The sequence below is a fragment of the Topomyia yanbarensis genome, chromosome 2, assembly GCF_030247195.1.
Source record: "Topomyia yanbarensis strain Yona2022 chromosome 2, ASM3024719v1, whole genome shotgun sequence".
Taxonomy (NCBI): domain Eukaryota; kingdom Metazoa; phylum Arthropoda; class Insecta; order Diptera; family Culicidae; genus Topomyia; species Topomyia yanbarensis.
In genome coordinates this window covers 118,860,245-118,876,393 of record NC_080671.1, presented here as the reverse complement: position 1 = coordinate 118,876,393, position 16,149 = coordinate 118,860,245, and the positions used below count along the sequence as shown (strand labels likewise).

The 16,149-nt window shown below is 37.8% G+C and overlaps 1 protein-coding gene across 1 annotated transcript in view; it reads right to left on the bottom strand.

Annotated features, from left to right (window-relative positions):
• LOC131679305 (uncharacterized) overlaps positions 1 to 16,149 on the bottom strand; it is a 615,352-nt gene that overhangs the window by 62,576 nt on the left and 536,627 nt on the right. Inside the window, exon 19 of the mRNA XM_058960013.1 lies at positions 7,296 to 7,687. Within this exon, the coding sequence (XP_058815996.1) occupies positions 7,296 to 7,687 (392 nt within the window). The remainder of the gene's footprint in view (positions 1 to 7,295; positions 7,688 to 16,149) is intronic.

The window sequence follows — 16,149 nt, the reverse complement described above, 5'->3', positions numbered from 1 at the left end:
GGCTTAGAGAAGAAAATATGGACACATTAACCCTCTGCTGCCCAACCCAGTCTTTTGGTGGGGTTCAGAAGAATGGTTGTAAAATGTACAATACACGTCAACCCTACCAAAACCTTTTCGAAACATGTCCACCTATCATATCCACCTACCATATAAAATGCTTGTTGAAATCTCAAAATAAAAAAAAATATATTTGATTGGAAGTAGGAAATTTGAAGGTAACGAGAAAAAAAACAATTGTGCGTGTAATAGTACAATTTAATTGGAAAATTATCACCTTCAAAAAAAAAAAATTATTGGTAAGTTACTTTACAGTAATACTTCACCGTAGAATTGAAATTTGGTCGAGTACTAACTTTAAATTACACTTATAAGCTGAAGAACTTACCCCGCCAAAAGGCGGTGTTGGGCAGCTGGGCGAAAAAAAAAATTACCGTCTTCGAAGTACTTATCACTTTAAAATTTAGGTCTTCATTTGGCTCTAGTTTTCTCAATCTTCGATCGATCTCAACAAAACCACTTACAAATGATCGGGGAATTATTCAAGATTTATTAACTATACTTGTTAGTCGGAAAAGAAAACCGGTGCTGGCTTTACAAAGAAACCTTTTAGGATCTGTCAGAGGGTCATGTGACCCATATTGAATACTCATACGACTTCTAGCTCGAAGTTCGTCTTAGCATAACCTGAGTAGAAATAAGAATCATAAATGTCAACCTTCTGAATTAATTTGGATACATATTAGCTAGTTTTGGGCAAACTAGAAATAATCCTTTAGCGGTTCAGAGGGTAAGGTGCTGGTCTCAAAAACCATTCGTCGTATGTGCGGAACTCATCCAGGAAGGATTTGTAGTGATCAGTAGTATCGTCGTAGCACTGCCCTGTAATTTTCCTGTACAGAATTGGCAGCGAAGTCTGTTGAAACAGAAAGTCAAGATCCCAAACGGATATCAAAGTTTTGTTTTGCTTTTAGATAAGGTTCCAGGAAATATTGTAAAGGGCATCCCCACAATACCGAGCGCCATATCAAACTTCACAGTTATCCACGAGAGTACTGTAGTATTCTCTATATTTTATTCCTGGTTGCATTCGAGAATTTTTGAGATACCCTTAGACCGATTTCATAGAACATGGTAGAGAAAACGTTTTCGAAAAGCACAACTATAAAACATTTGCTCCTTGATATTACTGCAATGTCATGTCTAATTTCACCAAATCGATGATCAGTGAATAATAAGCAGTTTAAAGAATCCGAACACTTGCGGAGATTTTTCTGCCGGGTCCGGGTATTGCGAAATCGGGTTCTTCGGATCACCTGTTTGTGTGAATATTACTGTCATGCGCCACCGAAAATTAAATCAATAAACGATCAATAAACACTGCAGTTACATTTGTACATCTATGCTTTTTTTGGCCGATTTCTTCACCTTCGCTTGACTTTTAAACCAAGTTCATCAGTACGTTTAAACCTGACTTAAGCGCTAAGCAAGGGTGAAGAAATCGGCCCTAAGACTGATTGCGGTAATTCTAGAATTTGGTGAATCGAACCAACAATTGTTTATTAATATTCCTGACTCATCATTATCTTTCCATTGTGACGCGAGCATCGCTTCAAACACCAGATAAGATGAATTTTGCGTCTGCCTCGATCCAATAGGATCACCTGGAAAATATACTGGAAAGCGAATACTAAGGTCACAGACCTTTATAGGTGTCGGTGTACACAAACTAGGCATGTTTCCGCGACATTCGACCCAGAAAAAAACCATTTCAAACGCTTTATACTACGTTCACACTACGAGTTAAAACGTGTTTTAACGCTATCTTGATGACATTTTTCTTGTTGCTATTTATTATAACGTGTTTTAACTCTGTAGTGTAAACGTAGTATTAGCGAGAAAAAATATTTTATTTTTTTTTATCCCAATCCTGCGTTTTGGCAGGTTACATGTTTTGAGGTTTAACTGAAAACCCCGAAACTTTCGTAAACTGGCGATATGTTTTTCGGTTTTCTCATCATAAAAACACACTACTTAAGTTTTTTGAAGTGTAACAAAAATTTGGGCAGTAGAGGGTTAACCGTTATGTGTCCAACAAAAAACACCTTCAACAGGCTGACGAGGGTACCCGGGTACCCACAAATTGAAATGCTCATAACTACGGCTTTCTTTAACTGTTGATGAATAAAATAGGTGATAAGGGACGCGGACGAAAATAGCTGACCACCGCCCATTCATCCGGCTCAATTTCACAGAATCAAGAAAACGGACGAGTTTTTCAATCCAAAACATGTGAAAGTGTCCAAATGATACAGCTGTCAGCTATTTTCGTTCGCGTCCCTTATCACCTATATCATTCATCAACAGTGCTATCTTTGAAAATGAACCACCTTGGTTATGCAACTAATTTTTCCAATCTTATTTTATTGCAAATAATTAAGTAGTCTTCATTTTATTATATTCAGAATTCTATCGTATGTAATTTTAAATGTTTTTTGATTTGATGACATTGTAAGGAAACACGTATCCGCCGGTTGATGCCATTCGAGCTGACATTTCTTTGGACTGATCAAACTAATTTCTTCGGTTGTTCAGTCTTTATTTGACCAACCAGGAAACTAATCCACTGGGTACTGAATCATATATGAGGGTTGAGAATTGACAGTTCGCGAGAAGAATCAGAAGCCAGTTACCAATTTGCAGCAGTCATATCAGCACGAAGAACATATGCTTCATTGTCATATTCATTGGCTTACTTTTAGGCCAATAAATCAATTAAATTAAACCAAATGAATAGTTCTCATTATATTGAATACTTTCATTTGCTTTGAAGTAGTACATGCACTATATTATTGATTGTCATGTTAACCATATTTCTTCATGAGTATAAAAATATTCTAGCTTGATTATTGGCGCAAAAGGTGACAGGTTAGTTTCTATTCGTTCTTATTGCTTCCAATCTTGTTCTAGTAATTAGTATAAAAATTAGCGTCATCGATTATATATTCGACATAAAAAGCTGGTCGTTTCAGGTATTTCGGCAGTGCTTATTTTATACCGTCTTTAAGCACTAGCGACCGCTAGTTCAGTGGCCATTTACGCGATCTCCGGAGGAGTAACAATGCGCGCGAATAACACTCGGTACCTTAATCAATTGTTAGCGGAGAAAGAAATCAATATATAAATAGTGTTTGTATTGCGAAGCCTTCAATTACATAGGTATTTCCGCATATATATCGACAGATCTCTTGAGACGCTAAAGATAATCGCTTTTTATAATATTGAATTCTTTTTGGAATATCGTGTTTCGCGGGAATATAGAAACAAGGAATAATAAAATTGTTCACATACCGTCTGATTCTATTAAACATAAGCAACACTCCCGCATGTCGGCAGACCAGAGTTGAAGTTGCTTTTTGCAAACCGAGCATCCCCAAATTAATTCCACAAACGATAAATCTTTCAAATTCTCGGCAGCCGGCTGCCCAGAGCAATAAACACATGATAACACTTCTGAGAGTTGCATAGATCGGAGCACTTATCAAGGTGAATCCAGGTTTGTGTAACTTTTTACTTCATCCTATTAACAAAAACTCCTTCCCGTGGCAAACGTGGAGATGCAGAGGTATACACGGTCTCCATAACAACGTTTGCTACACTAACATTCCTTTCCTTCGCCGATGACTGTAAGGACGTGGCCGTCGCCGTTATTGACATTTGAACGTATAGAACTCTCAAAACGTGCACATTGAGGATGGATAGCTGCTTCCAGGCCTCATTCGTGATTCTCTGTGCAATTTCGCTTGTTCTGGTCAATCACGGAGTAGCAACTACAAATTGTACGGTTATCATGCTCATGCTCATGTGAAATTGAACCGGATGAGTGAATCTGGTTATTGGTAATCCGGATTTTCCGGAGTAATATTCCAGTACTAGGGTATGACTTGTAAATTTTAATAATGCCCTAACAATAAGAGTATCAAAACTCTTCAAATTGTCTCGGAGGTCTGCTATTTATTGCTACGGGTCCATATGGCAATTTGACCTCGGAATGGCCACGGCCCCACGGGAACCTTCTCCGGAATGTCCGTTCCGGGGTCAAATCACCAAATGGTTCCAAAACCACGAGATACAGCCTACTGAAGCAATTCCAAGAATTTTGATACCTATATTTCTATAGACCTATAGATTCACAAATAGTATCCCAGCACTGGAAAATACTTTCGCAAATTTGGATTTTCGGGAACCGAATGAAGTAACCTGATTCATTTTTACCCAGTCTAAAAGTGGATGATTTTCTGAATCCAAAAAACCCAAAAGTATCCAAATCGGTTGGAAATTGCCCTGGTCATAGACATGTCAGTTTTGTAAGTACCTGGGAACCTTCGCCGGCCTGTCACGTAGTAAAAAAATTCAGGAGCCCCTCCTCACTACCCCTTACTATATCAACAATATTATTAACCCAAAAGCTTGACTTAGTGAAGCTCTAAGACGTCACAAAGTTTCAATTGCCAGTTATGGATAAAACATTGGAATTTCATTAGTTGAAACCTGAAAAGGTACCCGCATACCGCGTCGGACATATAACGGTTAAGCGTTTTCCTCAAATTTTCAGAACACCAGGATAGTAAGTTATAAATCAGGAAATGTCCTGGGAACCCAGAACGTCTGGTCACCCTACGTTTAACTTCGTTATAGCGATCCGCTGTCAAACTCATTCAGGGACTGGTTAGGAATTCTGAATGGTTTCAGTGTGGTTTCCAGCTTAAGGGGGTCTTCTACTTTCATGGTTTCAAAATATCAAATATTGTTTTCTTTGTTTAATTTTATCTATATGTATCTGACAATACTCTACAGAAATTGGTGAACATCATATTCCTTAGTATGTTTCTGGGAACCGAAAGGTACCCATCTCCGTTTCTGAGATACCAAACGTGGCGCACCGCGATGGCGCTTGTCTATGTAAAAATAATTGTTTAAAGAATTCACCAGTTCATGCTTTATGGTTTATGTATATGTGAGCCTCTGTAAATGGTCTCTTGTTTTTTTTTGGGACGAGATTATCGTACGGAAGAAAGAATGCGTCGGACATGTTGAGAAGCGTACGGGAACGAGATTACGAAAACTGAATAAAGGAAACAAAGGTATCGGTGGGAAAGAAAAGGGAAAGATGACGGACAAAACAATCGCCCAGTTAATATAATGTTATGGGCTGGTGATTCGGAGAAACTTTTGTAGAACATATGCGAAATGCAATCTGGGCTTCCCTCGAACACTGCTCGTCATCGAATGAAAATCCCCAGGCGTCAGGCTGAAGTAAAAGGAACTTTAGAAACTTTCGAACATGTCAGAATCTACGAAAGTCTATCATCGAACGATTTATTAGAAAGATGCTTAGGAGCTCACAACCAAAACATCAATGAATCTCTGAATAGCGGAATCTGTTCCTCAGTGCCAAACCATATGCACAAATTCTGGCAGGTAGGTGGTCAATGTTGTGACTTATTTGGTAGTCAGTGTGTTCAACCAAGAATTTTCATCGATCTTACACGCTATGGAGGTGATGGGAATTACCTTGGGGACTGAAGCTGAAAATGTTTTATTCGACTCAATAATGAACGTAAAACTCGTACTGAACGCAAAGTGGGTGTCGCGGTAAAACTGGCCCAAATTCAACAGAGGGAGCAAAATGTGCAAAGCCAAGTACATTTTCGTGATGAGGAAGGTAAGCTCTGCGGACCAAGTATAGTAGATTATCTAGTAAGTTACTACTATCGAGTTATACACCGTACTTTATTTTTAAACGCGTTCAATATGCAATCTTCAACAAAGCGGTTCGTTATAAAATAAGCCTTGTGGTCATAAGTTTTGAGGTATGCAGATCTACTGTGGAATTTTTTTTGGATTTTGGGTTTTAATTTCCGAGTTTCCTCTTGTGGGTGAACTATAGCTATTGGAAACAGCTCATATTTTGCCAATGATTTGTGCATCCAATTACCATTTGAATTAGCAGTATTCCGAAAAAAAAGTCAAAATTGTTGCCAGTCTGATACATATATGGATATATCAGAGTGATATAATTGAAACATTACTGTAGTTATATTTCTTTAAAAAAACTAGCTGACCCGGCAGACCCTATCCTGCCTATAATTATTTACTGGAAAATACAACGAGAGCCAAAAACTGATCTACTGATCGTGGATCAAATATCAATTTCTTTCAAGTTTAGTGAGGTTGTGATGTGATGATGATTCCAATTGTAAAATACGTTCCCAAATAAACGTTATAATAAACAATGTTTTTGATTGTTCATCTCTCTATATACAGGGTGTTTGGTTCATGATTAAGAATCTCGAGGGGTGATAGCGGATCATATTTGGAGAAAAAAATTGTTCTACACGTACTATCAAATCTCAACTGTTACAGAGTTATTGAACTTTTTCTGTATATGACTAGATCGTCTTTAAATACCTCTACTTCAAAAAGTATATTTTGCATTTTGAATTTTTTTGTTTCGAAAGTTTCCTATTGAATGCTGTACTCACTTGTTTCAGTTAATGAGGTTAAGTAATATTTTAGAGTTAAGTTATTTTAAAGTTAACAATTTTTATCAATTTTTCGTTCATATTTCGAAAATCTTACTAGTTAACTTCACCATTTTAATAATTCAGATTGTTCGTCTGGAAGAGGTGCACAACTTGTTCTTTGACATGATTTACTTTCACTTTTCTTGCTTCCAATCCGTCATGTCGTTCTTGAGTTACGCGATTACGAACGGAAACCATTTCATTTTTGTATATAGAGATAAGCTGGAACTAATTTATATTGAAATATATTTGAGGAGTTGATGAGGAGTTCATAATGTCTAATGTTAAAAGTTAACCTTTTTCGTTTAACCCGTATTATCCGTAGGCCGTTTTAATCCGTATAACATAGTGAGGAGTTCTAGAAGAACATATCAGCAGATTTCCACAATCTGATATCTGTGGAAAAGTTGAAGAACCCTTGTGATGATTAACACAATAAACCAAAAAGTGGGCAACAAATTCACAATCCCTTTAATTGAAATCGTAAATCAACGTCCAATTCAATTACAAGCATTAACCACCAGCAGAAGCGAAGACCGTACGTAATCTGCAGAAATTGACTGATGTTTTAAAATTAAATTGCGGTTTAACTGCCCTCCCAGCTGCCGTAGGCGGTCTTCAGCATGCAATAAAAATGTTTTTTTTTCTAGCCAAACGTTTGCCCCAATTAGTGTAGAACTACTGCAACATCAACACGTTTCGACCTACCTTCTCAGTATGGAAGTGTTGTGCTTGTCATGCTTTTTGGCGAGGTACAAAAGTTTCTTCATCAGGGTCAGAAATAGCAATAAAAACAGTATCACAAACAGCAACTCGATGACGATAAAGAGAATGAAACCGAACGAGTCCGTAGTGTGCCACCAGTGGGCCGGTGCCTCAACCATAACACTGTACACCAGGGGTGTCGAGGTGGCGCAGAGGATCGGGAGGAACCAACTTAGTCCTATGCTGCCAGAGATTCCGGTGGCCAGGGTGCTGGTAGCGGCCGTAAGCTTCCGGGGACCGAGCTCTGTCGTTATCAGTACAGTGATGGCGATCAGGGATGACGAGCTCAGGAGGAGAAATGCGGTCAGCAGTGCGATAACCACGTTGAACCATTCCTGAAATGATAGGATAAGAGGGAGTAACATTTGTTTAGAACTTGTTTTCACGTGTGTAGAATCTAAATCAAATTTCCAATTAGAAACAGTTATTCACATCAAATTCATCCGCCTTTAAATTTATTTCACCATAATGTGTGAACATTCTGGACGAACATTCATTGCAATTATTCGATCATTTGCTAAATGTTTCCGTTTATAGTGATGATGATGAAGCTGAAAGGACGAAGGAGGGAAGCCCATAAATTTCATTTTCACTTGATTGATGGTGATGCCATCAGGCATTTGGCTCTCCTGGATTACTTCCTGATACCGTAGCTACGAGAGGAAGGCATACACGTTAATGAATAGCATCGTTGGTCAAGCACAACACAATCAACCGAAAGCTTTCGGGCGGAGTACTTCAGCATTGCCTATCGCCCGTTGTACGTGGAGTGACTGCAGGAACGGAAGTGGCCACATAAGTGCACGTCTGTCGAAGATGAAAGGAATAGGCCTAGCCTCTCGACTGATGTTTAGCTTTACTGGGTCGTGTTGTTGTGTTAGTTTGGTTTGATTTAGTGTGGTTTGGTTGGTGTCCAGAATGACACATATTCATCCTAGGTGGTCGATGATTTAGCAAGGATAGTGGCAATTATTAACCAATTTGTGTCTAGTTGGGTCTGATTGGCACATACGAAGTGATAATTTGATTTGAAGTCGAAATCTAACCGGTGAGGTTTGATTTGATTTATAGTAAATTTATAGAGTTTTGGAAATAATAAACTGCGGAAGATAACAATTCAAATGCAGAAATGATGAGCAAAACACTGGAACCGAAGGTTCTCAAATTTGGAAGACCTAGTGTTTTGAGTTTCGGGGAACGCTTTGAAACTGTGCTTTTGTACGCGTATCCTAGCGACTATTTTTACTCTCTTTTGCTCATTTCAGCGCGTGTTGGATTTTATTTATTTACTCGCTCCGCATCTGATTTGTAAGTATCGAAAATAGTGAGCTCTACGGCTACTTGACCAAACGTATCCGACAATAGGTAAACCCACAATATTTCCATTATTATTCTACATCCAAACATATTTACAAACGAAATAATGTTTTAAACAAAATCAACCGGCTAGGGTACAAGAGAAGAAACCGTTCGGTCCGGTTCCTCTCAATTACGCTGCTGATATGTGTCGTGAATCGATGAGAACACTGTACGGACGCGTCTATTCGCGGTAAACGTGGTTGGGTGAATGACGTACGAGGTTTATATATTTTCGCTCGTCGATCTGTATGCATCGTACATACTCACACGCGCACACTGGCCTCTCGTTATTCCGATCTCGGGTAATAGTTCTCGTGCATCAGAATATTGCTCTCGCCCGCTCTATCGCGATTCTTCCATGCACGATGCACACATACCCTTGCAGATAGGACGATGAGACGGCGACAGGTTCTGCGGTATAGAAGCAACGAGATGCTTACATGCACACATCAGCAAGTTGCTATCCCGATTCGAGTCTCGAGCGTCTTTTAATGTTTATTTACCGCTCTTTCTCTCAGTATGGTTTCGCTTTCGTGCATGCATAAACACGTAGGTAGAAAAGTGAACGAAGAATAGAATGTTCGCTTCGTACATCTTCAACATGTGTTCGTTCGTTTATTCATTCGGATCATAGTTGTATATTTTTAAGAGAATGCGATATCAGAGGCCAACCAAGAATACATGCAAGGTCTGTATTCACCAGGAGTGAAATAAAATAAAATGATACCAACATTTTACGCTTTCCGGTATGACTCATTTATCTAGGCCTTATTCTCCACATTCTTCCCCTTCTCTACTCCTAGCAAAAACTACGCTTTCGAATTTATCATCGAATCGTTTGGGTTCTTAATGTTGTTTATATAGAGTAATAACCATTAAACCAGCCATATATGTCCTTGTTCTCTTGCTTTATCATCATTATCTGACGATACCATGTTTATGGAGCGTGCAACGTACTCCATGAGATGACTACCTTCATTCAGAAGGTTATTCGTTGAACCAAATGCTCGATTTTGCTTTCAGTTTGAACTAACTTTCTCTCGAAGAGCTTTCAAACAATTGTTTTCAACGCAGACCTTTTCTATTTTCGTCGTTTTTTTGTATTCACCAATAACATCCGTTTGGTCGTCTCTTCATCGGAAATCAGTTTGATTTTATAAACACTTTGTTGCATCACCCTTGCGTTACATAACTTCAAATTTGAAAGCCTACTTTTTGATACCGACCTATCAATTTATCTAGGTCCGTCGAAATATGCATTCTACAACTCATGTGTCCAAAACGTTTCTTTTTTTGTTTTGTTATTCCGTCCTTCTGTTTGAAAACAACCCTTTCATATAAAATTTCAATAGTTAATACTTCGAGATTCTACGAAACACTCAGTTGGAGCTGATGAAACTGCAATTCTTAAACACCAGTATTGAAAGGAAATCATCTCAGTCGTAACACTAGGTACAAGACACTTATTTATCGATAACTCACATAGTAATTATTCACAATTCATGACTAGTTAGATAAGCTAGCTGTTTAATGAAAGGAATGAAAACAGCTTATCCTAACTGATAACTATAAGATCATCCCGATTCATCGAAATCGACGGCTTCTAAATTTAATAAATATTCGTTGATCTCAATAGCTTTTGAATCTTATTTTCGGCACACTAGTCTCTCAACGCACCTACTTGAATAACAGTACTAGTCATTGCATCGTGAGATTGAGCCATCTTTTCTTCGGCCCTGTGTAAGTAAAATATTAAAATATGAAAAATATTCCACAACTTTCGATATAGTTAAACTGTCCCTTCATAAATATACTAGCAACTACTTATTTTAAAAAAAGATTAGGCGCCTTTCTGTCGTTAATACGCTAATTTATCTAAACACAGCAATACTGCCAACTTACGTGATCGTCATATTTTTTTCACCCCCTTTCTCAAAAAAAGTTCAAGAGCAACGCAGAGCTACCTATGCATCAGTAAATATCAATTTCTACTTCACATTGCTTAGCTTCTTTTCCGCCAGCAAGCACTTTATTTTATTTCAAATCATCTTTTTTTTTAATTTCTACTTCGCTCTTCCGTCGAGGAGAATACACACATTGCTTTACTGCCCTTCCGTCAGCAAGCATCTTCCTTTTTTTAATTTCTACCTCGCCCTTCCGTCGAGGAGAATTCGCACATTGCTTCACTGCCCTTCCGTCAGTAAGCATCTTTTCTTTTTTTTTTTTTTTAATTTCTACCTCGCCCTTCCGTCGAGGAGAATTCGCTTCGCCCTTCCGTCATTAAGCATATTCTTTTTTTTAAATTTCTACCTCGCCCTTTAGTCGAGGAGAAGTCACACATTGCTTCACTGCCCTTCCGTCAGTAAGCATCTTTTTTTTTAAAATTTCTACCTCGCCCTTCCGTCGAGGAGAATTCATAATTGTCAGCAAGCATCTTCCCTTTTTTTAATTTCTACCTCGCCCTTCCGTCAAGGAGAATTCGCACATTGCTTCACTGCCCTTCCGTCAGTAAGCATCTTTTCTTTTTTTTTTTTTAATTTCTACCTCGCCCTTCCGTCGAGGAGAATTCATAAATTGCTTAACTGCCCTTCCGTCAGCAAGCTTTTTCTTTTTATTCGCATAACTTCTCTCTCCCCCTAATTGAGAGGAATTTCGTACACTTACCACAAAAATGCACCATAATGTGATATATTTTCTCATTGTGATATATTTACAAAAGCACTGAACTTAATTCTTTCGGAAATGATTCTTTTCTTACCTAATTGGAGCATTTGCTGCGCCATTGTCGTGAATCGATGAGAACACTGTACGGACGCGTCTATTCGCGGTAAACGTGGTTGGGTGAATGACGTACGAGGTTTATATATTTTCGCTCGTCGATCTGTATGCATCGTACATACTCACACGCGCACACTGGCCTCTCGTTATTCCGATCTCGGGTAATAGTTCTCGTGCATCAGAATATTGCTCTCGCCCGCTCTATCGCGATTCTTCCATGCACGATGCACACATACCCTTGCAGATAGGACGATGAGACGGCGACAGGTTCTGCGGTATAGAAGCAACGAGATGCTTACATGCACACATCAGCAAGTTGCTATCCCGATTCGAGTCTCGAGCGTCTTTTAATGTTTATTTACCGCTCTTTCTCTCAGTATGGTTTCGCTTTCGTGCATGCATAAACACGTAGGTAGAAAAGTGAACGAAGAATAGAATGTTCGCTTCGTACATCTTCAACATGTGTTCGTTCGTTTATTCATTCGGATCATAGTTGTATATTTTTAAGAGAATGCGATATCAGAGGCCAACCAAGAATACATGCAAGGTCTGTATTCACCAGGAGTGAAATAAAATAAAATGATACCAACATTTTACGCTTTCCGGTATGACTCATTTATCTAGGCCTTATTCTCCACAATATGAACCTTCACATCAAGCCCATAGCCAGGATTTTATTTCGGGAGGAGCTTAAAAAATCACTGCATAACTGCAATAATTCTGATGACTTGATATAGTCACTAGAAACTGAACGAAATTCTTAAAAATTCTTAATGAAAATAATTCCAAATCTAAGATAATGAAAATTGAAATCCTAAAAGTATGTTCTCTATTACAAAAAAGTCTTATCGAATTATTAATTTTGAATTTGATTTTTAATATTTATTCCTAAGCAACATTTTTTCTAGTTGCACCAATGGACATTCAAGAGTTCAAAATATTTATGCGCTGACCGAAAATGACAATCGCAGACGGTGCTAGAAAATGCAATGTGTTCTAGTCTACATATTTAAAAGGTGTAGAAGATGATCGGAATGAGTAGAAAAATATCCAAAGGTCGAAATTTGGTCTAAATCTTCTGATTTGGCAGGCGATTCGTAGTTACGGATAAACGGTTCAACTTCAATTTTCTTGATCTGGCATCTCGCCACTATTACCAGTTCTGTGGCGTCACGCTAACACTTTTTTGTTATGATATTTTCTTTTTAAACGAAACTATTTTCAAAGTGGATCAAAGCTCCAACAAGGAACGATTCTTGGCGATCAATGGGATCTTAACACTAGCCCCGCAATAGTCCTGTACATTAAGAATCGACTGCGAAGTCTATCGAAACAGAAAGTCAACTTTCGTTAAGAAACGGAATGCATAATGGTTTTGCTTTGCTTTTTTTACTGTACTTTTACACAATATATTCGGCAATATTGTCAGACAGTTTTTCACTATTACTATTAATTTATCTGTTTTAATATTCAAATTCTTTTACTGTCCTTATTTTTTGTATTAAATTGATACTTTTATATCACTAAATCTGCTGATTTAAAATATATCAAACTAATTTTTCTAGCTCAGAAGAATTTCTAGATCTCTGCAAAAATGGCCAAAGGTAGACCAGTAATTTTCAATACATATTCGGAAATGTTTCCCGGTGTATTCGAAAGTTTGTGCACAAACACTAATGATTTCTCTATAATGCAAGATTAAGAACTTTAGCTCTGGTAACTTGCGAAACCATTGGTACCTGGTAAGATTACTTAGATTAAGTAAATCAAAGATTTAAGCAATTGAATCTTCTAGAATTCCCAGCATATCTGACAAACAAAAATATTTGTTTCGGAATTTATTGAGTTTAAGGTAGCGCAAAATATATATTTGAATAATTTAATCTACTATATCAAACTGTCCAGAATTGAATTTATTAAAGAAAACTGCCCAGAAATAATTTACTAATCGAAAAAAAAGCGCTTAACACTGACTACTGTTACCTTCTAATTTACGTAAAATTGGTTAAATGTGTCATTGATGACAGTAACAAAATAACTGGAAACTGTAAATATGGTTAAGCTCAAGAATTTCAGCATCACTCGCTTCCGATGCACGGAGGAAAATACATCGTACTTACTGTGCCTTTACCGAAGATTAGGCCAACTTACCATGATGATTTCGGTTACACTTTCTAAGTCAATTCGTCACTTCGTTGAACATACAACGGATAGTCAGGGTTGCCATTATTTTTCGAAGAAAATCTAGCAGTTCAACAAATATCTGGCAAAATCTGTCGCTTGACAGCGACCTCAACGTCATCGAAATTTGGCATACATTTCGGTCTTCATAGAACGTGAATTTATCTAATATGACCCAGATTTCCAAAATTTGTGTGCACCAACTTTTATAATTTAAAAATCTGATAGAATAAGAGATTTGAGTTTGTGCTGGAAGCTTAAAATTCCTTTGGCTGTCCAGATATATCTGATATAATGGTGTCCCGCTGTGGTGTATCGCAGAATTCAGCATATCTGGAAAAATCTGGCAAAATTCTAGAAATCTGGCATAATGTCTGGCTTGAACGAATGTCTGTTCAGTTGGGAAAAAGTTGGGATAAATCTGGAACATTGGCAACGCTGTAGGATAACGAAGACCCAAAGTTTTTTTCGAAAATGAAAGGATCAGAGAGCAATTTCGAAAGCACTCGGGTTGAGTATGGAGAAAAGATAGGAGAGATGCTCTTACGTCGCTTTCAATTGATTGATTCTTTTTCTCTCTTTTCTCTGTGTTTTCTGATCATCTCTCTGATTTTATTCCACCACGAACGAAAGACTGTTACATACTGAAAACATGAAATCGGAACAAGAATCCTATTGACTTATATAGATTGAACTAATTACAAATAGAAATATCTTTCTTGCCTAGCCCGCTTGAGTGAGATACTAAGCGTAAAGTGCGCTAACCTAATATAGAAATTCAAATTGTGCACAAATTAAAAACTTGTCATATAAATAGCTTACATTATTCTGATTCATATCCAGCATTATATCCGCGGTTTGACGTGGCAATCACTAGCGATAAAATGTTCATTTTGGAGGGCTTTAGTGCTCAGCCTGCTACAAGATTTCTATTTTTTATTATATAATTTGTTTATTTGACTTGGTTCAATCCGTTAGGTTAACAGAGCCGTGGGTCTTTCATATATTTCCTTGTTGATAAAAATAAAATAAAAAAGATAAAACGAGTTTTAATGGTTTTCCGGTAGATCTCGTGGGGACTGATTTACTAGGCAGGGAAATAATTTTTCCTTATCAACTCCGTGTCATCATCGTGACTCACGTGAGTACTACCTTTATGTTCATGGTTTCTTTTTTGTTCTTTGGCCATTGATTTTGAAGCTTTCCAAAAATTTGGCAACTGTTTGTGGTTCAAGTAATGGTATGGGAAGTTGTATGTGTAGAAATGCAATGTGTGTAATAATACTATCGCATTATGGTTTGTAAGTGCCGGTGCAGGTAGGAGTAAATGGGTCGGTTCACCTGCGTACTAACCACGAAACACCATTCGAAATAGGTGGAAGAAGTTCCTAAATATGTCCTTTGTGATGAATTCCATTTCTTACAAATATGACATGAAAGCCTTTATTGGCCTCGGTGAAAGTTATCAGATCTTGTAACCGACCATTGATTTCCTCATTATCCATATATATCAGGATATCAATCGTAGCGTTGTCGCACACAACCACGTGTTACAAATTGTTATGTAAAATGATTGGTTTTGCCTGGGCCGATTTGTTAAACGCCATCAGCACCTTGTGCAAATATTTCGGTTTTATTACGAATACTCGGTCTTATTTGAAAAGGTGGGAAGTCAATAGCGTCCGTATATGACTAGAGCACTGTTTCTTGCTTCTGCGATTTACTCAATGCGACAGACAAGAATTAGGTTATATAAGAATTAGGTTTTTTTACGCGGGCATACGCACTGCATAAAAAAAGTGTAAATGCGGGTAAAAAACCGCAGCAAAAGGCTTAGAATATTTTTAGAAGTTGTTTGGAACGGATTTCACAATTTACATGGTTTTTGCAAAAGTATTTTAAGTACGTTTGAAAGCGAAAAGAAAGCACTTGAAAGATTTTCGGACATATGGAAAAGACGAATCTGGAAGACTCCTTATGGCCCACACCTCAATAATACGGGAATTTTTTGAATTAGACATTGTTATGTTTTTCGCCGATTTAGTAGAATTGAAATTAAAAGCCGTGTGGTGTCCGGCGGGCTGAAATCTTTTTGCACTATTTCAACCAAGAATAGAACCTCTGGGAACTGCTCCCATGTCGTAAGAGGCGACTAACAACATGCTAGGAGTTCCTAGGTCGAGGTTTTGCTCCGTACCGAAGACTTAACCTGGACGGACCTTAAGGTTTTCCATATTACCCTCTTTCCAGTCTGTATTTAGTGAATCACTGACATATACTCACCTTTTCTGATTCGCCTTTCGTGATTGTGTACCAACGTTTTAAGTTTCTTCTGGCGGTTGTATATTAGCCGTAAATGACGAAATCTAATTCTACACTAAGTAACAGAATATATTAATATACCGGCACTTCCACGCCAAGGTTTAACTTCCAAAGCTTTGGTTTAAAAACCGTTTTTAAAAAATGGAAACTTTCATGT